The sequence below is a fragment of the Nothobranchius furzeri genome, chromosome 4, assembly GCF_043380555.1.
Source record: "Nothobranchius furzeri strain GRZ-AD chromosome 4, NfurGRZ-RIMD1, whole genome shotgun sequence".
In the NCBI taxonomy this organism is placed as follows: domain Eukaryota; kingdom Metazoa; phylum Chordata; class Actinopteri; order Cyprinodontiformes; family Nothobranchiidae; genus Nothobranchius; species Nothobranchius furzeri.
The window spans coordinates 55,657,963-55,684,542 of record NC_091744.1 but is presented as its reverse complement, the minus strand read 5'-3'; the positions used below and the strand labels follow the sequence as shown (position 1 = coordinate 55,684,542).

General features: G+C 46.1%; 1 protein-coding gene across 1 annotated transcript; it reads left to right on the top strand.

The window, feature by feature from the left end:
* The first annotated feature begins 424 nt into the window (after positions 1–424).
* On the top strand, positions 425–21,056 carry LOC107372530 (fibulin-7). The gene is made up of 7 exons (XM_015940749.3): positions 425–631; positions 1,987–2,146; positions 11,931–12,101; positions 12,954–13,190; positions 13,326–13,463; positions 13,546–13,675; positions 20,576–21,056. Exons 1-7 carry the CDS (start codon positions 542–544, stop codon positions 20,934–20,936), a joined length of 1,287 nt encoding a protein of 428 aa, XP_015796235.1. The 5' UTR covers positions 425–541; the 3' UTR covers positions 20,937–21,056.
* The last annotated feature ends 5,524 nt before the right edge of the window (positions 21,057–26,580 follow it).

The window sequence follows — 26,580 nt, the reverse complement described above, 5'->3', positions numbered from 1 at the left end:
AAACTCTCCAAGATTCCTGCAGCTTTCCATCTGAAGTAGGACATTTCAGGCACAGAGAATCGGCTACTGCCGAGTCCAGTAGATGGCTTATCATTAAGGAGCCACCATACAATGTACTGTTGGACAGCAGGTTTATGGGCTCAAAATTAAACTGAGACTATAGCAGCTTTTATTTATAGCCTGTCATATTCCTCAGCTGAAATAGTGACTGAAATGTTGCTGCTTTGTTTCACTGGTGATGATTAAAGGTTTCCACTGAATGGTCCTTCTAATTTCATTCTATTTGTGTGGATGTGACGGATCAAAAACACAAAAAGCTAGCTCCAGATGTGGGCACCTCTCTTCCTCTGCCTTGGACTCCTTGCAATTCCCAAATGGGAGACATGGAGGCGGGTGGAGGTGGAGGAGGGTTGTGAGCGAGTGGAGGAGTCATTTGGCACAAGCCCTCAAAAAGAAGCAGCAGCGTGGGAGCTGAAGACTCGGAGCTGAACACTCCACACTGAAGACTCGGAGCTCATTTCTATAGGAGGAACTTTAGGCGATGATGCAGAAGTTTCTGTCAGCTATGATGACTCTCTGGGCCACCATGATATTGATGAGTCTTCATGAGTTGGTAGGATGCTCTGCTCAGGTGAGTGCTAGTCTGATCCAGACTGACTGAATGTTTTATAAACTGCATTTGATCCTCTTAAGATTGCTTCTCCAGTTAATAATAAAATTCAAATAAACTGAAACGTGATTCTGCAAAGAGAGGGATCTCATTCTTCTGCAGAAAAGCTAAGAAACATCTCTACTAGGACCCTAGGGTTTAGACCACTTGGGAACCAATTGTTTATCATTTTATTATCACCCAAACTGTAGACAAAATATGACAACTTGAGACTTAAATTTGCCTTGAAAATATGAAATCTTGATTTTGACCTAAGAAAGTTTTGAAGCAGTTGTTTTCTTTTGAATTTACCTTGCATCAGCAACAAAAGACATTTTTTATATCAAAATCTGGCATCAAAGGTTTTACTTTAGATGAGCAGAAACATTTCAGACACCCTCACTACTGAAGTCAGAGCTTTTGATCCATCTTTCCTGACGCCTATCATCACTCAGGAACAAGACGCCAAGATACAGGAATTTTCCCACTTACGGCAGAGACTCACCTTCTAGTCAGGACATAGACTCCCACCCTTTTCCAGTCACGAACCATGACCTCAAACTTGGAGGAGCTTACTCTTATCCTGGCCACTTCACACCTAGCTACAACAAACCCCAGAGCACACCCAAGGCTTGTGACAGAACCACGTAATTTACTGAAGCATAGAAGACCAGAAACAGCATTAGACATGCAGATTCCTTTTCCTTAATCTCCCAAGTGACAGGAGTAACTATTTCCTTGAGGTGTGAGTGGAAGATCCTATGGGTCTGGCATTACTTCCAAACAGTCCCTGATAATGTGTTTTATTTGACCCGGTTTGTCAAGACCCAAGTTAAGTCATTGGCAAGATCATGAATATAGGTTGCTGCTATCACTTCTCATGCATACTTTGGACTTTTTTCCACCATTGAGGTGGGATTCCACATACCTAGAATCAGTTTGTGATGCTGAGGATCAACATGCCCCGTCCTGGACTACCACCCCATTGTCAGAGCACCTGACCTACAGGAAGTGGGCCAGCGAGGAGTTGACAGGAAAAGAGACAAACCATTTACCACGATTTGTCTTTGGAGTTTTTCTGAAGTGATTGAAAATTTCTATTGAATTTATGTTAGAATATGATCCAAAATTTAATCTGCACCTGCAAAGACACACCATCTGGTGAGTTTGGGTGTCTGCGTTTTGGGTTTGAATGGGCATGATTAATACGTTTCTGTGGTCTGTTAAACTGGGGTTATTAACATGAACATACAACACATTCAAAATTTAGATTTCCCTGTTTGTTAAGAAGTATACAGTAATGTGGTGATTTTACCATGCCTTTGTTCACCCAACAGGAGTGTTCGTCCACTCATGACCTGCTGAACTCACTGCGGCAGGTAGAGAAGATGTTGGCCATACAAGAGACCTCATACCAGCAGGGTCTGCGCTCGCTCAGGAAGAAGATAAGTGCCATGCACAACAGCACCATGGTAGCATTTAAAACCGGCAAAAATGGTGAGGGGTGGTGCTGCCTCCTCCATCAGGGAGTCTCTGTACCTCTGGTGGAATAGAAACTGACAGGTTTCCAGAAGTGGTAACAGGCATGTTCCCTAATGAAACAACCTCTCAGTGGGAGCAGCTCTAGAGTGGTAGAAAGTCCAACCCCTCTCAAGGAAATTTGTTCCAGGGCCAGAGCCTTGCGTTGAGGTGAGCGACTATATCTAGTCGGAACCTCTCAACCTCTTCCCCACCAGAGAGGTGACATTCCATGTGCCAAGAGCCAGCTTCTGTAGCCGAGGATCAGACCGTCAAGGTCCCCGCCCTTGACTACCCTCACTACCACCTGTGATCTGTATTGACTTTTACATACCATGCACATATCATTCCTCAAACTCTTTAGCCTCTCACCCAAAAATGTCAGGGACATCAATGAGTGGATTGGTGCTGCGTCTGCAGTAATCTGAGCATTTTAACTCTCCATTGCAGTGATGAGAGCACTGAGCAGAAAGGCAAAGCTCTAAATTTATCAGTGGATCTACGTTCTAGCCCTCATCTATGGTTACAGTCCAGTATGGCAGATGGCCGTCGAAACACAGAAATTATGCCAGGGCTGAAATTTATGAAAGAATGAGATACAAGTGGCCGAAAGGAGTTTCCTACACAGGTTGGCTGGGCCTTCCCTTAAAAGTAGCGTGAGAAGCTCAATCATCCAGGAGGGGCTCGGAGTAGATCCACTGCTAGTCCACATTGAGAGGAGCCTGTTGAGGTGGCTTGTGCATCTGGTTAGGATGCCTCCTGGATGCCTCCCTGGTGAGGTTTTCTGGAAACATCCAACCAGAGGACACCTTAAGGAAGACCCAGGACATGGCGGAGGGACTATGTTTCTTGGCTGGCATGGGAACACCTTGGAGAGGGGATTGGGGTTTGCCACTGGACCTGATCTGGTTCTGATGGGACAGATGCTGTTCATAACTGAGATGAAATGCTCATTAAAATGAGAAGTTAAAGAATCAGGGTCATTATCAGAGGATAAAGGTGGACTGAAAGCAGCAGAAAATTAGCTGGCTGTGCTCTCATTAAGTATATGAGAACTAACCAAGCGGTGGGCAGGAGGTGGGGATGCAGAAAATTGAAGAGAACGCAATGTTATCTGAAATATAAATGTTGTCAGAACAATTATGGTCGATACTGAAAGCATAGGTAAAAGCAAGGTCCAGAGTGTGTCCTCTGGTGTGTGTGGGACCAGAAACCTGGGTAAAAGTAAAAGAGTCCATGAGGTTGGAAAAGTTCATGGCAAAGTGGTCTGAGGCTGTCATGAACTCCTCCTCTTAACCTCCTCTGCGGGCCGGGCTGGCGCTGCACTCCAGTTACCAGCATGCCTGTCACCGACGCTTCCCGGTGACGTCATCCCGCTGAGCCTATTTAAGGACCTGTCACAGCGGAGCCGGCACTCAGTCATCATCTAACGATAGACGCCAAGCCATTCTAAGACCTAAGACACTAACTCTACGAACCATACGGGAAGAGAACTTCCCACGCTGCCACATATCAGTCTCCATCCACCATTCTCTCCGCGCCTGGGTCTCATAACCACTCCAGCTCAGCCCATCGAACCTGACAGGATGACTGAGTCCTGAGTAGACCCAGCGGAGATCGCACAGCTGCGAGCTGAGGTAGCGCAGCTGCTCAGCCGAGTAGAACGCCAGGAGGCGGACAACGCCCAACTCCGTGTGGAGAACAATCAGCTGCGTGCTGTTACTGATCGCCTCACATCCAAACTCGATTCCGTCACCGAACTGGTAGTCCAACTCTACTCAGCCCTCCAACGACAGTCATCTGCCACTCCTAACGTGGTGGAGCCGTATCTAAGTCTCCCAGAGAAATGGGATGGGATTAAAGGATCCCCGGAGAGCATGTTGGCCGTTCTGTCAATGACTTTTGAGTGTCAGCCGGCACGCTACCCGACTTCCTGCTCTCGCGTGGCTCTGTTAACCTCCCTGCTGACTGGGCGAGCCGGTGAATGGGCGGCTGCTCTGTACCATCAGAAGTCCCCAGTCTGCAACGACTATGAAGCCTTCGTGAAAGAACTGAAGAAGGCATTCGTTCATCCCAGCAGCGAGGTCGCAGATGAGACACGCCTGCTCCAGCTTCGACAAGGCTCTCAGACCGTGGCCGAATTCACCTCACGCTTCCGGACCACCGCTGCCCATCTAACCTGGGGTGATGCCGCGGTGAAGGCTGTGTACTTGGAGGGATTGTCACCCCGCATCCGTGAGGGCATGATTGGTCACGAGGCTCCAACCACCCTGGACCAGGCGGTGGACCTGGCTCTCCAGCTGGACCGCTGCCTCCTCACCAGACCAGGAGTGAGGACGGTTCCCGTACAATCCCGAACTTTCCCCCGCCGTCAGGAGAACCAACCCATGGAGGAACCCATGCAACTGGGTCATTTGCCCCCCGAGGAACGGGCGCGCCGTTTTCAGGAGGGACGATGCGCCTATTGTGGGGCTCTGGGTCATCCCCGTGCAACATGCCCCATACGCCCGGGAAACGGTCCCTCCGGGTCGGTGTAGGAGCTGCCTCACTCGGAGTTTCCACTCATGCAGCTCCTCATCACACCACCCTCTCGGTCTCCTTCCAGCTGAGCCAAGGACCGGTCCCCCTGGTGGCCCTCCTCGACACCAGAGCTGCAGAAAGCTTTATCGATCAGGGGTTGGTCAACCGGCTCAAGATTCCACTCACCCTCCTCGATCATCCCGTTCCCGTCACCTCAGTGGACGGGCGCCCTCTCATGCCATATCCGATCACGCACCGAACCCAGAACCTCCGGATGACCATCGGAGAACAGGTAGAGACCCTTCATTTCTTGGTCATTCACGCCCCTACGACTCCTCTCATTCTGGGTCATTCCTGGTTCCGCCTCCACGACCCTCACATCTCCTGGTCCACCAGTAAAGTCATGGCATGGGGTGTTAACTGTCGCCTTCATCATCCGTCTCCAGGATCACAGCCTAGGGAGACACCACCCAAGGATGTGGATTTAACACTCCTTCCAGGATCACAGCCTAGGGAGACACCACCCAAGGACGTGGATTTAACACTCTTTCCACCCCAATACCACGATCTGGCTCGGGTCTTTGCAAAGGAGCCTACCACCAAGCTGCCTCCTCATCGCCCCTACGATCTGGAGATCAGGCTTCAGCCCGGAACCACCCCGCCTCGGGGTCGGCTGTTCTCGCTCTCCCCGGCAGAGACCCAGGCGATGGACGCTTACATCAATGAGGCTCTCCAGAAGGGGTTTATCCGACATTCCACGTCTCCTGGGGCGGCAGGGTTCTTCTTTGTGAAGAAGAAGGAAGGTGACCTCCGGCCCTGTATAGACTATCGTGGATTGAATAAAATCACCATCAGGGACCGCCATCCTCTTCCCTTAATGAGCACGGCTCTGGACGCCACTGCCCAAGCCACACTGTTTACCAAGCTGGACCTCCGCAGTGCATACAACCTCATCCGCATAAAGGAAGGAGAGGAGTGGAAAACCGCTTTCATTACACCCACTGGACATTATGAGTACCTGGTCATGCCCTTCGGCCTCTGCAACAGCCCTGCCGTTTTCCAGCGTTTCATCACTGATGTCCTCCGTGACATGCTGGGTCGTTGGGTTTTTGTTTATTTGAACGACATCCTCATCTACTCCCGCACGGCCGAGGAACACACCCAGCATGTTCGAGCCGTTCTGTCACGCCTCCTGGAGCACGACTTATTCTGTAAACTGGAGAAGTGTGCTTTTCACCAGGAGTCCACCTCGTTTCTGGGATTCATCATCTCCTCCCAGGGCCTGCGCATGGACCCACAGAAGGTTCAGGCGGTCGCGCAGTGGCCACTACCCAAGACCCTGAAGCAGTTGCAGAGTTTCCTGGGGTTCTGCAACTTCTACCGCCGGTTTATCCGCAACTTCAGCGCCCTGGCGTCACCATTAACTTCCCTGACGAAAACAACCAATCAGCCTCGCCCTTTCCGCCTCTCCCCGGAGGCTGTTGCTGCCTTCCATGAGCTGGTCCGCCGCTTTGTAAGCGAGCCCATCCTCCTCCACCCGGACCTAACACGGCCTTTCGTTGTGGAGGTGGACGCCTCTGAGACGGGCGCGGGAGCCGTACTGTCACAACGTGGCCAGGACTCCAAACTCCATCCCTGCGCATTCTTTTCCCGGAAGTTCTCTCCTACCCAGCAGAACTATGGGGTCGGGGACCGGGAATTGTTGGCGATAAAGTGGGCCCTGGAGGAGTGGCGACAGTGGCTCCTGGGTACCCCCACTCCTTTTCTAATCTGGACTGATCATCAGAACCTCATCCATATTCAGACCGCTCGTCAACTCAACCCTCGTCAGGCCCGATGGGCCCTCTTTTTCGAACCTTATAACTTTCACATCGCCTACCGCCCCGGCTCAAAGAACCTCAAGGCGGACGCCCTGTCCCGTCAACACACCCAGGATCCAAGGCCTCCTGAACCGAGGTCCATCCTCCCGACCGAACGGTTCTTGGCCGCCCTGCAATGGCCCCTGGAAGCCTCCATCCGGGCGGCTCTCCCGGCGGACCCGGCGCCCCCAGAGACGCCTCCTAACCGCCTTTACGTTGCGGCCGTGTGTCGACAGGAGGCCTTGAGGTGGGGGCATAGTTCACGGCTCGCGGGACACCAAGGCCAGGCTCGTACCTTCCAGTTCCTCCGCCGGGCCCTGTGGTGGCCCTCTATGAGAAAGGACGTGCGTGAATACACCGCTGCATGTGACACTTGCGCCCGGTCTAAGTCCACCACCCAACCTGGAGCCGGGGAATTGCAACCGCTCCCTGTGCCTAAAAGGCCGTGGTCGCACATAGGTGTGGACTTTGTCACGGGGCTTCCCGTTGCCGACCACCTGGACACCATCCTCACCATCACCGACCGCTTTTCGAAGGCTGTGCATTTAGTGGCTATGGCAGGGCTCCCCACGGCTAAGAAGACGGCGGTGCTCCTCCTCGATCATGTGGTGAGGCTCCACGGATTCCCCCAGGACGTGGTGTCTGACAGAGGGCCTCAGTTCATCTCACGTTTCTGGAAGGCTTTCTGTCGGTTGGTGGGCGCTTCCGCCAGTCTGTCGTCAGGCTATCATCCCCAGACTAATGGTCAGACGGAGAGAGCCAACCAGCAGCTTGGGCGTTACTTACGCTGCTTCGCCTCGTCTCAACCGTCCACCTGGCCTCGTTACCTCCTATGGGCGGAGCTCTCTCACAACCTCCAGACGTCCTCCGCCACGGGTCTATCGCCCTTCGAGACCTGCTACGGATACCAGCCCCCTCTTTTTGACCATCAGGTGCCGGAGGTGGAGGTTCCGGCGGCTCAGGATATGGTCCGCCGCTGCCGTCTCGCTTGGATCAGGGCTCGCGCCGCCATCACCCGGGCTAATACAGAGTACTCCCGACAACACCGCCGCCGCCACCGGCCCGGCCCTGTGTTACAGCCTGGTGACCGGGTTTGGCTCTCTACCGCAAACCTCCAGTTTCCGGCTGGTTCCAGGAAGCTGTCGCCTCGCTTTTTGGGGCCCTTCCCAGTCCGAGATGTCCTCGGTCCGGTCGCTTACCGGCTGCGCCTCCCTTCCACTTTTAAGGTGCACCCGGTATTCCACGTCTCACAGCTCAAGCCGGTGGTGTCTTCTCCTCTCCATCCGCCTCCGGCCCGGGTGCCGACGCCCCGAGATGTCGATGGGGACCCCGTCTACACCGTCCGCAAGATTCTGGACGCCCGCCGCCGGGGCCGTGGATGGCAGTATTTGGTGGACTGGCAGGGTTACGGTCCGGAGGAGCGTAGCTGGGAGCCTGCCCGCTCGTTTCTGGATCCTTCCCTGTTGGCTGATTTCTGGTCTCGTCGCCCTGGGCCTTCTGGAGCACGTCCCTCGCGGGGGGGGGGTCCTGTCATGAACTCCTCCTCTTAACCTCCTCTGCGGGCCGGGCTGGCGCTGCACTCCAGTTCCCAGCATGCCTGTCACCGACGCTTCCCGGTGACGTCATCCCGCTGAGCCTATTTAAGGACCTGTCACAGCGGAGCCGGCACTCAGTCATCATCTAACGATAGACGCCAAGCCATTCTAAGACCTAAGACACTAACTCTACGAACCATACGGGAAGAGAACTTCCCACGCTGCCACATATCAGTCTCCATCCACCATTCTCTCCGCGCCTGGGTCTCATAACCACTCCAGCTCAGCCCATCGAACCTGACAGAGGCATCATCAATGTGAATAATAATAAACTTTATCTATACAGCGGCTTCAAAAAAAAGCACTGCACAGAGAAATGCTAAAAACATAAATAAATACCTAAAATGATGTTGCAGGACTGAGGATAAGAATAAGCATGAGTGTGTTAAGAACAAATTAAAATCACCACCAGATATAATGAATAAAAATACTAAGAGGCAGTAAAACATAAAAAGCAAATAGTTAATCAGGATGAAGCCTAATTTATTCCTCTCCGTCAGCTCGGCGAAGGAGAGACACGCACTCATGGGAGGGACGCGGACAGAGTCGTTTTGCTCTGACTTTTCCATCTCCAGGGGAGTGTTGCAAAGCAATTCCCCGCCCAGACAACAGAGGGCGTGGCGCTGTTCTGTGGTACCCTGTCATGTATCCAGTCCAAGATAGTGCATTTACTAGTGTGTTTATATTTGTTTTAACATGAACAGTTTTGTCCCTCATTCTCCACCTCTTCATGCTCTCGCCACCTCTAAACCGTCATTTCCGTCCACGAATAAAATGCTTGCTTCGTATCTTTTCACTCCTCAAGTCACGAGTAAATAATTTTTCATATTTTTAGAGTCATTCCGCAATGTATTTTTCAAGCAGTTCCATATCTGCCGCTAGATATGGGGGGCAGCAGTAGCTCAACAGGTTGAGCTGGTTGTCCAGTAATCGGAAGGTTGCAGGTTCGATCCCGGCTCCGGACAGAGAATTCTGCTGTTGTGTCCTTGGGCAAGACACTTAACCCCACTTGCCTGCTGGTGGTGGTCGGAGGGACCGGTGGCGCCTGTGCTCGCCCGCGCTCGCCTCTGTCAGTGTGCCCCAGAGCAGCTGTGGCTACATCGTAGCTCATCACCATCAGTGTGTGAATGAGTGTGTGAATGGATGAATGATACACTGTAGTGTAAAGTGCTTTGGAGTCCTTACTCTGAGAGGCGCTATACAAGTGCGGATCATTTATTATTTATCATTTAGATATCTTCGGCTCTCTTTATGTGTTTGAGGTCACAATAGCGACGCTGTTGACAACAGCGGCGTCCTGACCAATCACAAGCTTGCATTCTCCATCTTGTTGGACGAATGTTTAGAAAAGAGAGCTTGACTCCGTCTGTACTTGCGAGCCTGTCGGAGAGCCCTCGAATGGACAGACAAAGGCGTTGCATGCGTCCGTCCCAACGCAGACGGAGAAGTTTAAATTAGGCTTAAGTAGCTGTGAATAATCTGGCCTTGAAGACCTCAGCAGAAGTAGCATGCCTAATGTCCAAAGGGCCATTCCAGGTTCCACAGCAGTGGAGCATCATATGCAAATGCACAACCACCAGGCGTTGTGTGCTTTGTTTTAGGAATGCATAGGAGCCCCGCAGCATTTGAGCATAGCGGTCTGTTCGGGACATACGGCAAGGTTGTTCAGCACTTTATATGTCAGCAAGAAGACCTTGAAAACTGCCCCGACAGAACATGGAAGCCAATGAAGTGATTTAAGATGTGATCTAACTTTTTCTCCTTGATAAAATCACCAACAATCACCAGTCTGCACAGCTTCATGGTGGAGGATACAAAGTCACGACACAAACTCCTGAAGGAAAGAACTGTTTGGACCATGTGGACGATAGACCACAACACAGTGAAATGGGTCCTTACGCCTGACTTTAATCAGCTGCAGTTCAAAGGAAGAAAAGTGACCAGAAGTTGTAGAGCAATGATACTCACTCCTGGTGCTGGAGAGTCGGTATCCAGCATGTTTTCCTTGTTTCTCTACTCCCACACATATAATTCAGTTGTTGAATCACTTGTGCAGCAGCTCATCAAGCTCTTCAGCTGCTGATTGAAATCAGGTGTGTTGAAGCGAGTTAAAGCTAAAAACATGTTGCATAGCGATTCTCCTGGACCAGGGGGGAATACCACTGTTGTAGAGCTAAATGGAAAATGCTTTCTAAACAGCTAGCCCTCCACCTCGACCAGAAGCGGGGCTGACTAATTTGGCAAGTGGTAGTCATAGCGTAAATAAATTAAAGGGTAAAAAGTTGCAACAACGCCACCCTGGGTTAACCCCCCATAGAAGGGTAGAATGAGGTTCGTAAGTTCAATACTCACTAACAGATGGTTTCTTTATTTACATATTCAAGTTAAAAACATACATAAGTGAAATTAAGTTAAGTTAAGTTAAGTTAAGTTAAGTTAAGTTAAGTTAAGTTAAGTTAAGTTACGTTACGTTACGTTACGTTACGTTACGTTACGTTACGTTACGTTACGTTAAGTTACGTTAAGTTAAGTTAAGTTACGTTACGTTACGTTACGTTACGTTACGTTACGTTACGTTACGTTACGTTAAGTTACGTTAAGTTACGTTAAGTTAAGTTAAGTTAAGTTAAGTTAAGTTAAGTTAAGTTAAATTAAGTTAAGTTAAGTTAAGTTCTCGGAGTCCAGTTATTAGTCAATCCACAATATTTACCCATAAAAGCCTAGGGCGAACAAATACAAAAATAACATTAAACCTGCAAAAAGTAAATAAGCAAAACACACCAAAGAATAATGATGAAATCAACGTAAAATAAACACAGCCAACTAAAAAATAGAAAAAAATCCCCCTTAACCTTTGTGGGCATTCTGGTGGTTGCCCTGGCAACCAGACGTCCGACGCCCAACATCTAATTAAAACAAACCAATGAAGATGAAACAGCAGCGATGCAGCACCCCGGGCACACCACCAGCTCTGGAGATGGGATTAGTCGTGGCGGGTCGGCGAGATGGAGCAGCAGAGGGGCCGGTGCACCGCCGACGACATCAGACGCTCAGCTGATCTAGGTGGGGCACTGTAGGCAAAGCCAGATGACAAAGCCGCTCTCAGGCCAACCAGTGCGGGCAGCCACATTGCGAACAAACAAAACTGGCATGGTCCCCCTGGATCAACACAACCCTACCCAAGCAGAGGCGAGGACTTACGGTCATTGTGCCGCTGGATCAGATCAGCCTTCATATGGCTGACACACCCACACGGGCAGAGAGCCAACAAGGAGTACTTGGATGCAGTGTTAACCCTATAACAGCATGTGCAGCTCCATTCTGCAATCACACGCTACAAACAAATTAAGATGGAAAAATGAGCATGAACTAAAGCTGCACAGGCAACAAACGAGGGAGAGTACTTACGATCGCAGCTTGCAGTTGGAGTCTCACAGTACCCCCAGCACCTGAAGTGCCATACAAGAACTGTTGTTCTGGAAGAGCAGGCAACTGCCTTTTAATGGGGGGCTCACCCCACCCTGCAATCAGTCCAATGTGAGCCACCTGGCTCTGTACTGGCCATCACACTAAGGAAGGAATAACCACTCGGACAGAGTTCAGTCAGACCAGAATAACATTATTTTCTTCCATTATCAGTTAAAGCCATTAATGAACAAAAACAGCAGATGAACATGTCCAGTAGAACATGATTTATCCGTTTCAGCAGAATGAAATCTACCAAACACACCTGACACTGGTCTTTGTTTTGGAGGTAAATGATGACTAAACTTGACCCTCTGCTTCCAGCATCCTGTCCCAAACCTGAACCCCCTGCTCACGGTCGGAGGCTGGGTCGAGTGTTCAGCATGGGCCATGAAGTCCACTTCCTCTGCAAACCTGGTTATGAGCTGATTGGTCCACAAACCCGAGTGTGTCTGGAGTCTCTAAAGTGGAGTGGCCAGCAGCCCATGTGCAGACGTGAGTCTTAAGTTATACTGACCCTGCAGGTCTTAGTGGTTGGTTCAGATTTTTCTGCGTGGTGTTTCACATTTTAATTTAACTACGAACTCCATCAGACTCCAGTGTAAACGATCAATGGTTCTAATGTGACCTTAATGACATCACAGTCGCTTTTAGTGAAGTAAATTTAGATGCTACATGTGTGTGTCTCATTTCTGAGGTTCTAATAAAGCTTGTTTACTTTTGATACTGATGCTTTCAACCTCTTCCAGAGCCGAATTATCCCATCTGTCACTTTAGTGATGTAAAAGTAAGATATTAAACTGAACCATTTTGTTTGAGGGCACTTTGAAAAACATGAGAGCTGCATGTGATTTAGGAACACTTATAGGACTTTTGAGAAAAGTGACAGGGATCTCATGGTGAGGTTTTCCGGGCACATCCAACCGGGAGGAGACCTAAAGGTAGACCCAGGACACGGTGGAGGGACTATGTCTCTCACCTGGCCAGGGAACGCCTTGGGATTCCCCCAGAGGAGCTGGCCCAAGTGGCTGGGGAGAGGGAAGCCTGGGCCTCTCGCCTTAGGCTACTGCCCCCGCGACCCGAATCCGGATGAGCAGATGAAAATGGATGGATGGATGGATGGACGGACGGACGGACGGACGGACAGACGGACGGACGGACGGACGGACGGATGGATGGATGGATGGATGGAGGGGATCTTATTTGTGCCATTATTTAAAACATCAGATCAGGAAAAATTTAAGATCAAAAAGTCAAATTTAGAACACTTTGGCCTGCAGTGTGAATGCAGAAATACATTCATGTAGTATCAGAAAAGTATTGACGGTGGTTCTTTTTTTTTTTCAGGCCTGAACAACACCTCCAACTCAATGGCTTCCTTTTCTGCAGCTGCTTCCTCCTTCCCTGCCTCTGCTGCCTTATCATCCTCCTCAGAATCTTCACCATCTTCTGTTTCACCTCCAACCTCTTCATCCCTGTTGTCCTCCATTCGACCCTCGAACTGCACACACTTCTTGGGTTCAACCCGCTGTACCTGTGATGTTGGCTTCACCATATCTGGTCGCGACAACAACATCTGCACAGGTAGAGGAAGATGTACTCTAGGGAACGTAATCATGATTATTATTGCACGGCCTTAATGTTCAAAGCTGTTTAACACACCCGTCAATCAGACTAAAGATGTTTTAAAGATCTTAGTGTTGCACTTATGTGTTTCAGATATCGACGAATGCCATCTTTTCCCTCTGGCCCAGCCAGGCCAGCTATGTGTCCATGAGTGCATAAACACACCAGGCAGCTTTCACTGTGTCTGTCCACCCGGCTACAACCTGGCTACAGATGGCCGCAGCTGCACAGGTTGATCCCAGAGACAATGTCGTGTGATGAGGATAATAGTAAGGGCTTCTTTTCTATCTCACCTTTAACCTTTGTATCTCAGACATTGATGAGTGTGAGAACCACACCTGTGCAGAGGAGCAGCTGTGTGTGAACACCTTCGGGGGATTCCAGTGTGTGACGGTGGTGTGCCCAGATGTCAAAAACGCAACATACATCAAGACGTCTCCCATGTAAGCGTAGAAGCATTCAAATTATTTTTCCTATAAAACAATTTAATACTTTAACCATCTGCAGAAGATTAGTGAAGATGTGGTCAATAGGTGTGGAGAGTGGAGAGCACACCGATAAAACAACCTAACCTATGAAGTGGGATGAATGTTTGGTTGAATAGTTCCTTGTTGCAACACGGCTTGGAAACAAGCATATTAATGTTAGAAAATCTAAACCTGCACTACAAGGTTAAAACTTATAATTAGCATGAGCAGCACAGCTAAACGTGTGTGTAGCGTACCCTACAAGAATGCACTCCTGTAACATTCTCCTGTTGGTTGTTCTGAGCAGCTTTGGAGGATTGAACGATTGCACTTTTACGCATTAATTAGAAAATAAAGGTCCTGTCTGAGCACCCTCAAGGATAGCATCCATGGGCAACAGTGGCTCTGGGGTTAGAAACCCTGACCATTTCAATTGGTGGGTTGCCAGTTTGAACACAATCTCCAGCCATGTCCTTGTTGTGTCCTTGGGCAAAGCGCTACACCCTCTTTGCTTGCTCTTGGTGGTCGGTGGTGCCAGTTGTATAGCAGCCTCTCTTCTGTCAATGTGCTCCAGGGCCACTGTGGCTATGATGAAGCTCATCACCATCAGTGTGAATGACTCTACTGTAAAACGCTCTGGAGTCCCTGACTTAGAAAAGCACCATTCAAACCGGGAATATTATTTCCAATACTGTCTGTTTCGCTTCCTAAACAGCAAGCAATGGGTCACAAAGAATCTTTTAGGATATCTTGGATGAGAAGAGGTCCTTTGGGTCAGGTGACTGAAAAGTAGTGAGAAAAAAGGAACAGAGCTTGAGCGCAGGCTGCAGCAAAACAACATCAAGGAGCACAAAAACAATCCTTACAGCTCGGTTTGGCTTCCAACTTGGCCAGATGGCTGAGAGCGAGAGAGAGAGCCAGCAAGTCCTCAGTTGCTCTCACTCTGCTGCCCGGGTGAGAGTCATGCACGCTAACCAGTCAGCCAAAGTGACATCCCATTGGCCAAGTAGCCAGGGCGCATGATCAATCGGGATACAGTGACACTCATCTTGTCACGTTTGTTTCCTGTGGCTAGAAATGTAACCCTGAATATTAATGTCCCTTCTTTTGTGTCATCATGAGGACATGATCAGCCTAGGGGTGCTGAAGAGCTATGCAGTCTGTGTGCATGCTGAAAATTGATTAGATCACAAGGTACTGAAGATGTCTGATTTTAGAATCAAATATCATTGTCTTCAGCTGACTTGGGCCAGATGGACAGTGAGATGTTATACTGGAGCTCCACAAGGGACAGTCTTGTTCCCTTGTGGGGCTCCAAGTCTCACAACTCTGTCTGCAAAAATGATCAAAGACAGCTTTTGATAAAGCTGAAAATACGTACTGAAAAGGAATTTTAATATGTAATACTTGCAAATGTTCATTGTTAGCTGTCAAAATAGGAAATTAGGCTTAGTTTAGCTGTAAAAGTAGATTTTTCAAGATCTAAATCTCTATTTCATTAAGATTATTTGATGTTATAAATCTCAACCTATTGTGATTTCATGATAGGTGGATAGAAGTATACCAAACCAGATGACTAGAAGCACTAATTATGAGGAAATATTTATTTGGTTGCTTATTTCTTCGTTGCAGCAACAGGTCCTGATAATAAATCTCAAATAGTAGATAAGCCTAAGTAAAGGCTAACCTTTACCCTGTTAATCCCGTTAACCCTTCACAATGGCTGCTGTTTCTCACAAGGAGCTCCCGACAACCCATCAGTCACACATGTCAAAATGCAGCATCGTAGGTATTTATAAAACGTGTGGTTTGGTATTTTTATCAGAGCATTCTCTGTAATTGTGACTGTCAAAGAGATTTAGATTTTCTTCATGGACTTGAGTGCTTTTGTTTGAACTTTTCTCTGGTTGCGTTGTATGTTTATACTTGTTATGATTGCAGTTCTATTTGTTTAGCTGAATAACTGTGGTAATCTGCTACCCATTTCATTTAAACATATGTATGATTGTTTTTGTTTTTTTACATAATATGTGATTGGTAGTGAGATTAACTGGATTTGCAGTGTTTCAGCCAAATGTTTTTTTTCTGTCTTATTGTTTTATTTATTGTCAGAATATTTTGTCCTGATGAAATAACCCTTTGGTTTGAAACACTGCAGATATGCAGGTCCTGTGGTGAAGAGTTAAGTGTCCATGCTTTTCTTTATTTGTCTCTAAATATTTCAGGATGCACCAGGATCAGCATTTGTTCTCGTTTCTTACAGCATTACTAACATTTGTACCACAGCTAGTGAATTGGTCAAAACAATTTGTATGAACAACAAAGCTTAAAGTGATATTTCACTAATATTTTTAATACATGTGCAGTGATCTCTAGTAGGAATGAATGCCATGTAAGTTGTAAGCTCCAGTGCACCAGCTACAGGAACTAGAAGTGAACCAGATCAGAGCTGAGCTTCAGACGGCAGGATCTGGAATCTTATTTCCTGATATTTGGACATCTCTGCACTGATTGGCTAACAGCAACACAACTCCACCACGTTTGCTCTGCAACATTTATCTCCACAAATATCACAAGCCTGAAGGAGTCTAATGCTAACGCTAACGTTTAGCTTCTACTACTCAAGACATTCTCTGCTGTTTCCCGGACGCTAAACCAACAACCCCCCCCCCCCCCCCCCCACCACCACCACCACCACCCCCCCACCCACCCACCCATTGTGAGTCAAGATGGGTGACGACTCCATTAATGAAGTGAGACTATTTTCATGTTAAACCTGAATGAAAAACTCAGAGTGACTGATTATAATCAGAAATAATTATTAAAATATTTTTTTTTTCAGTGAAGTACCACAGCACACCAGGTCGGGGGGGTGTCTTGAGACAAACAGTTAAAGTTGTCTTGCTTCAGTTTGCCACTCACCTGTTCGGGTAAATGAAACTATAGGAAAAAACGTTCATGTTTACATCTTCAAGTAAAACACTGTTGGGATTCAAATGATCACATGATTTAACTTCCTGTTCGCCTGTTCAGGTGTGTTGGTTACATTTTACAGGCCTCTTTATAACTCAAAGATAGTTTTAGTTTAAATTCTCCTTAAATGTTTTGAGAACCAGCTGCACGTAACTGCGTCTGAATGTCATAAAGATGGAGCCGATGGCTGCCCTTAAATAAGAAGCCAACACATTGTGTGCTTTAAATAAGCAGAATGGAGTCAGAAAACTGAGGAGACAATGGAACAACAATCACACCAAGCAAGGATGGCAACCAGAAACCTCATCCCTCAGAGAGCAGTAATTACAAAACAATGAGATGAACCTGTAAGTGAGCCACTTCCCTGGTAACGCCCATCATTTAGCTGCTATGGTTTGGTGCAATTCCCAGGCTTCAGTCGTCTTTATCGCCCAAGAAGTGATGAGCTATTGGTTTAGAATGTCGGTCACCCAGGAAATGATAGAACAACAAACGAGATCCACACAGAGTCCATCTGAGAGAATGTTTATTCCCTTGTTTGTTCTACAGGTGGCTCGCGGTGGAGGGAAAGGCAGCCATGATGCTTAGCATTCCTAAAAGGCTCTTTCATGTTTCAGATGAGAGACCAAAATAAATGTAGGCAATTATAAAAAAGATCTTAACAAAAATAATCTTTAGTGTGTAGAAAGTTTGTAAAGGCTAATTAACATTTTTCTACCTGTAGATTTCAAAAACGTGGCTGCTGCTCAGGAAACAGTGGAACTGACCCCCCCACCCCACCCCACCCCAAACACACACACACACACACACACACACACACACACACACACACACACGCACACATCTAGGATAAACATAATTGTACTCATTTTAAATCATTTAAAGACAATAGCAGGTGACAATTTCAGGAGTTTGAGCCAGCCCATCTGGCCTAAACTGAACAACAACGCGGTCTCAGGAAGAACAGCCACTGAGATTCTTCGGCCTGTTTTTGACCTCAGCCTCATTTTATATCACACAAAATTTTACGATGTTAGCTTCAGTTTAACCCGCTGGATTAGATTTACTAAAACTCTGTAGTTTAACCCTCTGGAGGCAGGCGTTGCAGATTTGCAACACTAAAACCTACCTACCTGGCTACTCCACATACATGAGCATTTTTTAACTCAGAGGTATGCCTGAAGGACTTAGTTTGTCCTTGTTCGTCCTTTTATCAAAACTTATTTAGAGCCTGAGAGGGTTAATAATTTACAATAAAAAAAATCTCCCTATTGGCCATTTTAAGGACATGCCAAAGTATAGATATGTCTGTAGAAATAATTATATCAGATATTTTTACTGTCAGTGATGTGTTCATTCAAACTGAATTATGTTTAGAAAGCATCACTTCTCAACACAAGTCATCATGTCTTGGTCAGACATCGAGAACAAACAAAGCCTGTTGAATGGGATCAGTCAGAAAGTGATGTGGCGAAAGCTTGCTACACACTCCAATTTCATGTTTGTTTACTCCAAAGTCACATTTGATCATGAGAGGTTTAAAGATTTCCTGTCTGAACATGTGGTTTGTGTGTAGTCTTGTTTTTGCCGTGTGGCCGGACACCACACGCTGTCTGACCTAAACTGGTGCTGTTTTTTATCGCCGCATTTGTGGTCTCGTGCTATGAAAACTGACGTTTTTACAAATGGCCCGATACTGAAGCGGTCAAACTGTGGATGAAAACTGACAATTCCTGGAGGCTACACTCCCATGGGAACCAGGCCAAAGCAGTCACAGGAGACATGGTAACACTTTATTTTATTAACATTACTAAGTGCATTATTGTGCCTTAATGAACAAAAATCCCTATATTAATGTTTCTAATATTGTTAACTATTAAGTGATACATCACATAATATTGAGCAGGTATTCCTGCTTCATTTAACAGTTTATTATTGCCTAATAGTGCACTAAGTAACGTTAATAAATGGACCCTGATTGTAAAGTGTTACTGAGGACAGAATCAAACCAGCCAATTGAAAGAGACAAACCACCTAAATCGCATCTGCATGCGTTGTGGATCTGGATGCAGAGCTCCGGAAAGGTATTTTTTTCACATGCCGCGGATCATGAAGTTAAAGAAATTACATGGGTGTTTTACGTGTGTTAGCAAGGTGCATCCAGTTTATTTCTAAATGACAGCCATGTCAGAAGCAATACAGAGGTGGTGCGGGGTTCTGCTCTACATCGGGCGGAGGTACCTGTTCATCATTACCCCAGCAGATCGGGGCTAGCTCTGGTGTCTGGGAATGGTTGTGCCCTCTGTGCAGCGGTACTGGGACTGAGTGAGTAAGGTGTGTGAACTCGGGGGTGGGCGGCTGCGGGCGGGCGGGCCTGGGGGCTTGCCATTGTTATCTCCCAGGGCTCTGACGGCTGCTGATTGCAGCCCCCAGGGTAATCCTCTGTGGGAGTCGGGTTGGGGCTTCTCCGGCGACTGTCTCCCTGGGGTTTCTGCGCTCCGGGGAGACCCTTGGATTTCTCGGGTTTGGAACTTCTCCATCTTCCACACGTCTGTGGCCCCTCACACTCACTGTTGGACACTCCTATAGAGAAACCTTACATATACAAGTGTGTGTACACACACAGGTGCTCACATGGCACTCTCATGAGGATGGACTTGGGCATTTTCAGGACACCCCCTGTGTGGTGGCTGTAGTCGGCACCAAATGCACTTTGAATTATTACCATGTGTTTCTCAGCAAAACAGTTACTTTTATATATCCTCATGTTGTTAGCTCAGTGATAGTTTGGTCTTGTTGTATTTCTGTGTGTCCATCTTCTCTCTCTCTCTCTCTCTCTCTCTCTCTCTCTCTCTCTCTCTCTCTCTCTCTCTCTCTCTCTCTCTCTCTCTCTCTCTCTCTCTCTCTCTCTCTCTCTCTCTCTCTCTCTCTCTCTCTCTCTCTCTCTCTCTCTCTCTCTCTCTCTCTCTCTCTCTCTCTCTCTCTCTGCAGGTCTAGAAGATTCTTGTTCATCATTTATTGTTTTTGTCAACCCCCCTTCCCCACCTCTTCTTTCTCTCGCTACCCCATTCTCTCACACTTCTGCAATTGTGTCCGTTGGGATTTTAAACAACCGAAAATATTTCTAATAAAGTTTTGGTATCAGGGGTGGCATTATAGCAGAAACTATAACGCTCCACCAGTGAGAATAAAACTGGACACGGTAAAAAAAATAAAAATAAAGAAGTAGAACAGAAACTGAACTGTATCCGTACTGCGTTCTGCGTGAAACAAGCTTGAGTGTCAGCTCCTCCAAGTCTGAGGCTGTGGTTATTTACAGAGAAATGGTGGAATGTTACCTTCAAGTTAGGAGTGAGTTTCTGTTTAAGTACCTTGTCGTCTTGTTGCTGAGTGATGGAAGGGTGAAGGAAAGATGGGCCAGTGGGGAGGAGTTTTGTCTTCAGTAATGAGGGTGTTGTTTTGGGTCTGACATGGTGAAGGAGCTGAGCTGAAGGGCATAATTCTGGATTTACTAGTGTGTCTACACTTCAGCTTTTACTTAAAGCTATACAATTTGGACCATGAAGGAAGGAATGAGCTCTGAATGCATGTCATACATGCAAAAACTCCAAAAGCACTGCAGTTAATTTGCTCTTCAGAATTCTGTACTCATGACGCTGTGGTAATCATGATCGTTCACAGTGTGGTTCACTGACAGGCCTGATTTTATCATTTTTTTCTGATTATATAGGGTGTTTGTAGAGAATTACCACAGTAGACTCAGCACACCATCCTGTGAAGTTTCACTTCAGGGATTTAAAACAGTTTTGCAGATTTATGTCCTTTGTTAGTGTTCACAGCACTGCTTGGAAGTCTGTGTTGCTAAAATCTGAAAAGTATGTTTGTCCTGTTTGTGTCTCCTAGGCGCTGTGAGAGGAACCCTTGCATGTCGGGAGACAAAGTTTGCAACCAAGCTCCAAACTCCATCTCCTTTCACTTTCTCGCTGTGGTTTCCAACATGTCTGCCCCTCGCATCCTTTTCCGGGTGTCTGCAGCTCGAGTGCTAGGCGATACGCTGCGATTTGGCCTGGGTGGTGGCAGTGGCCGGGGTCACTTCAGTGTGCAGCGCTCAGGTCGACAGACGGGCACCCTGCTCCTAGTGATGCCCATCCAGGGTCCGGCCACACTGGAGGCTGAGGTGGAGATGAGCGAGCTGGAGCACAACATCTTGCTGGGTCGCTATCTCACCAAGGTGACCTTGTTTGTGTCTCCATTCATGTTCTAGAAGGAACACTGAAGAGAAGTTCAGTAAAATAATGGATTTGACATCATTTAACTTTAGAAAGTGTTTGTCTTGCATTACTTTGGTAGTCTTAAGAATTTTAGCCCATTTTTTATCAATGCTGAACTCTGAAGGAGCCACAGAAAAAGATGGAACTTGTTTCTTTCTAAAACCAAACTGATACTCAGCATATGGTGGTTTTAATCCCTGTGGGTTGGGAGGGAGAGAGACTACAGCAGGGCTATTCAATCCCAGGCCTGGAGGGTCGGTATCCAGCATGTTTTAGTGTTTTATCTGCTTCAACGCACTTGATTCAGTGGTTAAATTACCTGTGCAGCAGCTCATCAGGCTCTGCAGAAGCCTGTTAATCACTAACTGATATCAGGTGTGTTTAAAATGGGTTAAAACCTAAATGTGCCCTCGAGGCCCAGAACTGAATAGCTTTTGTTTCCGCTTTCCTGTCACTCTGCCATGTAATACCTTCTATGCACCATTAAGTTTTACTTTGAAAGGTTGGGGACTCTGTATCGTGAGTTTTACTCTTAAAATGTTTTATTGTAAAAGAGAAGGTGGGAGTTAAGCTGGAACACCCAGAGAAACCCATGCAAGCACAGGGAGAACATGCAAACTCCATGCAGAAAGATCTCAGGCTGGGATTTGAACCTCGGACCTTCTTGCAGCAAGGCAACAGCATTGTTCCACTGTGCAGCCCTTGATGGAAATCAATACATTAAATGTTTGGTCAAAAAAGAGAATAATCTAAGCATCTTGAATTTACTGTTCATAATGATTGGATCATGATCCATCCATCAAGCTGTCCTCTGATCCAGTGGAGATCAGGACAGATGGAGATGATGGTGATCGGAATCCGTGACCGATACGGTCAGGACTCGTCTCACAAAATAAACCAAGGTCATATTTTACTGATGATTTGACTGTTGTAACCCTTTTTAGGGGGGTTCTGCATGTTTCATCTGTGCACTTTGAGTTTTATGTTGTTGAATTCGGTTAAAATCGTAATAAAAGTGGTCTCATGGTCTCCCCAACAAACTCCTTCATAAACTGCAACTGGTCCAGAATTCAGCAGCCCGTATTATCACCCCGGTTCTTTAACAGCTTCACTGGCTCCCAGTGAAATTCAGGTCCATCTTCAAAATTCTCCTCCATACCTTCAAAGCAATCCAAAACCTCTCTCCTCCATATATCTCAGACCTTATAAGTATTCACACCCCATCCAGTTCTCTCAGATTTTCTTCTTCCATCCATCTTGCGGTTCCTCCTGCCCATCTCGCTACCATGGGGAGCAGAGCTTTCAGCCGCTCTGCTCCTCGTCTCTGGAACTCACTTCCCTCAGACATCAGGAACGTCGACAGTTTTACCCTTTTCAAAACAAAACTCAAAACACATATGTTTAAATCTGCCTACAACCTCTGATTTTATTGAACTGTTTCTCTCTTTGTTTTTTCTTGTTTGGGTTTCATTATTGTTTTATTGTATTTTATTAAGTATTTTCTGTCAAGTGACCTTGGGTGTTCTGAAAGGCGCTTTCAAATAAAATGTATTATTATTATTATTAAAATTGTCACACTGTGTGTTTTCATGTTTTCTTGTCTTCATTGTTGCTGAAAAGCTAAAAACCCAAAAATGGTTCTCATCACTTTCTGTAAGCTCGGTTCTGGTTCAGGGTGGCAGGTAGGTCCATGTAGTTCTCATCAGTCCATGGGGGACAAGTTATCAGTCTATTGGGGACAGGTGATCAGTCCACGAGGGACAAAGACAGAGGCAGACATAAACCCACAGCTGGTCGAGAACATTAGTCCTCCAGGAAATGCATACAGAGAAGATAGTCCAGCTGAGATTGAACCTGATGCCTTCATACAGTGAGATTATGGTCCATTCAGCTATATTGCTACTATTATTATTATTATTATTATTATTATTATTATTATTATTATGGAACACCCTTGACTACTCTGACTGCTAAAACTCTTCACTCCAAGGAAACATAACATGTTTCTGTCTGCTGGACTGAAGAATGTACCACCGATGTGTGAGGCGGCCTGAAGCCTCCACCAGCCAGACAGAACACACATAAAGATGGACAGCAGACATGTAAATAAATACACACCATGTCTGCAGAGATGCTGATGCACAGAGGTACAACAGGAACATAGGTCAAGAGGTTGAACGGGTTGTCCAGTAATCGGAAGGTTGCAGGTACAATCCTGGTGTAGAGTACCAAAGGCCAACAGTTTGGTTATTTGTCCACTGTAAGGTCAGAGGTCATCACACGGAGGTGTCCTGGCTGTTTCGTTTGCCTGGAGTATTGTGTGCAACATCTTAACTGTCTGGCCTCCAAACCAGACAGCACACTGCTCCACAACCTTGTTACCAAGAAGGGAAGTCATGATAATCTTAGCTGGAAGCCCAAGGTCCCATGCAGAAGACAAGACTTTTGCTCTCTGAATAAAGCTCATCTTTCCTGGCTCATAAATGACTTATAATTATGAGCATCATATAATCATATTTTGTTGAATGAACAATGTGTGTAAATTCAAAGTGTTTTAATAATGTGTCCTATACTTTACATTAATGAATGATGGGTTGAAATGAATCATTTTCCTGTAATCATTCATTTCAGATCATAAATTACACCAGATCAGTAATTGTTGACTTTAGCGTTGATCTATCAGTATGAACACAGTAATGTCACCTTATTATCATCAATGGTTAAAACATTTGTGCTTCACATAATCTGTTTAATGGTTTTACTTCACACTAAGATTAACCTCTATCTGAGGGAAGGAGGGATTTCCTGAGGTATTTTGGCAACGCCTTTTAAAACTCGTCAGATTCTGATTTGTCTCAATTTGTTAACAGTTAATAAAGGTTAGGTCACTTCCTGATCCAACCAGTTCTTAGCCGCCTTCGGGTTCGGCCGACCGGGTGAGCAAAGCACTTGGGACCATCTTCTCTTTTGATTCAAACCAAAGCCTCTCTGCAACGCTTGTGAGTGCTATCAGATGCAAACGCCAGCTTCCCGCCGTCACCTGTGAGGTATTTCACTCATTATCTTGTACAACCATCATTTCATTCATACTTTGTCATGTATTACCATTAGTTTCAAATAATAGAATTAAATTAATTTTTACTACTATATCCTTGACTCTTGTCTGAATTAATATGAAGTGTGTGTTCCCTGAATAGTCCAAAGAACCTAAGGTAATATTATATCAAATATTCAAAGACCAATCAGATTGATAATTATGTTTATTTATGTTTATTTATTTGGCAGACGCTTTTATCCAAAGCAACATACAATTTATAACCTATAGGGCATGTTGTGATCTGTGGGGGAAACCAGAGTACCCGGAGGAAGCCCACGCATGCATGGGGAGAACACACAACTCCACGCAGAAAGGCCGCAGCCGAGTTTCGAACCTGCAACCTTCGTGCTGCGAGGCAACACTGCTAACCACTGCGCCACCATGCAGCCTTATTTATATGGAATATCATATCTTATTGATCATTTCACAATATGTAGCACAATTCCACTGTTGTGTCCTTGAGAATGACACTTAACCCAGCTCGCCTGTCAGTGCGCCCCAGGGCAGCTGTGGCTACATAGTAGCTCATCACTATCAGTGTGTGAATGTGTGTGTGAATGGATGAATGATGAACTGTAGTGTAAAGTTCTTTGGAGTCCTCTGACTCTGAAAGGTGTTGTACAAGTGCGGGTCGTTTACCATTTAATCCCAGTGTTAATCCCAACAAAAAATCAAGTCCATATAATTATTTGCTATATAAAATTAGACAATTTATGGATTTTGGAAAAAAATGTATTAAGGAGCTAAGTTTCCATTAAACTCTTGCCCAAAACCAGGTGTAAGCAATCCTGCTCGTCAACAGCCACTAAGCACCATGGTTTAGTTGTTTCCTTTGTAGCCTCCGGAAATGGTCTGTTTTCCCATATACAGGTCGACCTCTTCAGTATCGGGTCATATGGAGACATAAGTCTTAACTGGGGCTTTAATCTGCAAGAAAGATACTGTACTTGCCCAAGGTCCCTCGCAAGCTCCCTCTCATCTAAGACTGCTTTGCTTCACAGAACAAGATGGATGAACTTCCTCCATAATTAAATCATATAATGAACAAGATGAGTAAATAATCATATGGTTGAATGAACAATAATGGTTGAAGAATAATAACAATGTTTTGATTAATCTGTGCTTAAATTACTGTGGTTGAAATGAATATTATGTTATGATCAGTAAAGTTAGATTTAACGAGTGAATCACTATCTACTGACAGCTCACACACTCAGACACGTGACGATGACAAGGTTAAACTAATATCATGACACATTGCTTTCTGTTCCACGAATCAGAACTCCTGTATCTGACGCGAGGCGTGTTTTCTGAGGTTTGTTGGTAAAACCCTTTTTACATGTCAAATTGTGATTTGTTAGTAAATCAAAATATGACGATTATCAAAACAGAGCTCACTTCACTGTGAGTCAATTCTTGAGAAAGCTTCAGACCGACCATCCGGAGCAAAACCTCTTTAACCCAGAGCATCTTTTGACAAGCTGTCAAAAACCTGTTGCACACTACAGCTGACCACAAATGGTTCCTTCTGAATAAAGCTGAACCACCTTCGACTCCTTAAGAGTCCTTCCATAGACGCAAATACCTACCTGTTGTGACCTGGAGACATCCCGAGACCGGTTTAGTGGCACTGCAGTTGCTTCTACGGACTTCGGTACCTTTGGGGTCTACGGACTTCCTGACATCCCGGATCTACCGTGGGGGTCTTTGAGCTGGTACGTAGACTCGACAGATTGCGTCTGATGTGGTTTTATAAACCATCAGCTTATAGTTTATAGCAGACCAAATTCACTCCCACTCAGAACTCAGTTTCTTCAGATACGAGAGGTTCTGATAACATCACATTCACACATCATCACACCTCACATTCCATCCACTTAGATTCATTCATCACATAAAGTGTCCTAGTTGTCATGCTTTTAATTGTTTAGAAAATAAATGTCTTACTTTTTATAAACTTGACTCTCCTCTTGAATTAATGCGAAGTGTCTTACAATCCCTGAATAAACAAAGCATTCTAATCTTCTGGTTAAACGTTCAAAGACCAATCAGACTGAATTTCCATATTTATATAGAAATTCACAGCTTACTGGTCAAAGTGTAGGGTAGTATATTGAGCTTTAAAAGCACCCAAAATACATACGTATGCTACTCCTACACCCTGCTCCAACACACTTGATTTTAATCAGCAGGGGTCTCATTTATCAAACATTGCGCAGAATCCTTACTAAACCCGTGATTAAGCTCAGCAAAAAAAATGTACTTACGCCAGGTAGGTTTGTGATCTATCAAACATTGAGTACGCACAGCTGCACGCAATCTCCGCTTCATAAATCAGAGACTAACAAGAAAGGTTCTCAGCTGCTTTTTAGTCACATCCCACCCTCACCACGCCCACTTACTGCCATAAATAGTCAATGCAAAGTGCCTTGTGGATCTCATGCATATACATGAGCCGGCTCGTTGCAGCATTTCGATCGCCACCGCAGATCAAGGAAGCGGAATTTCACAAGCAGAAATTGAGGTACTTGTGGGTGAGG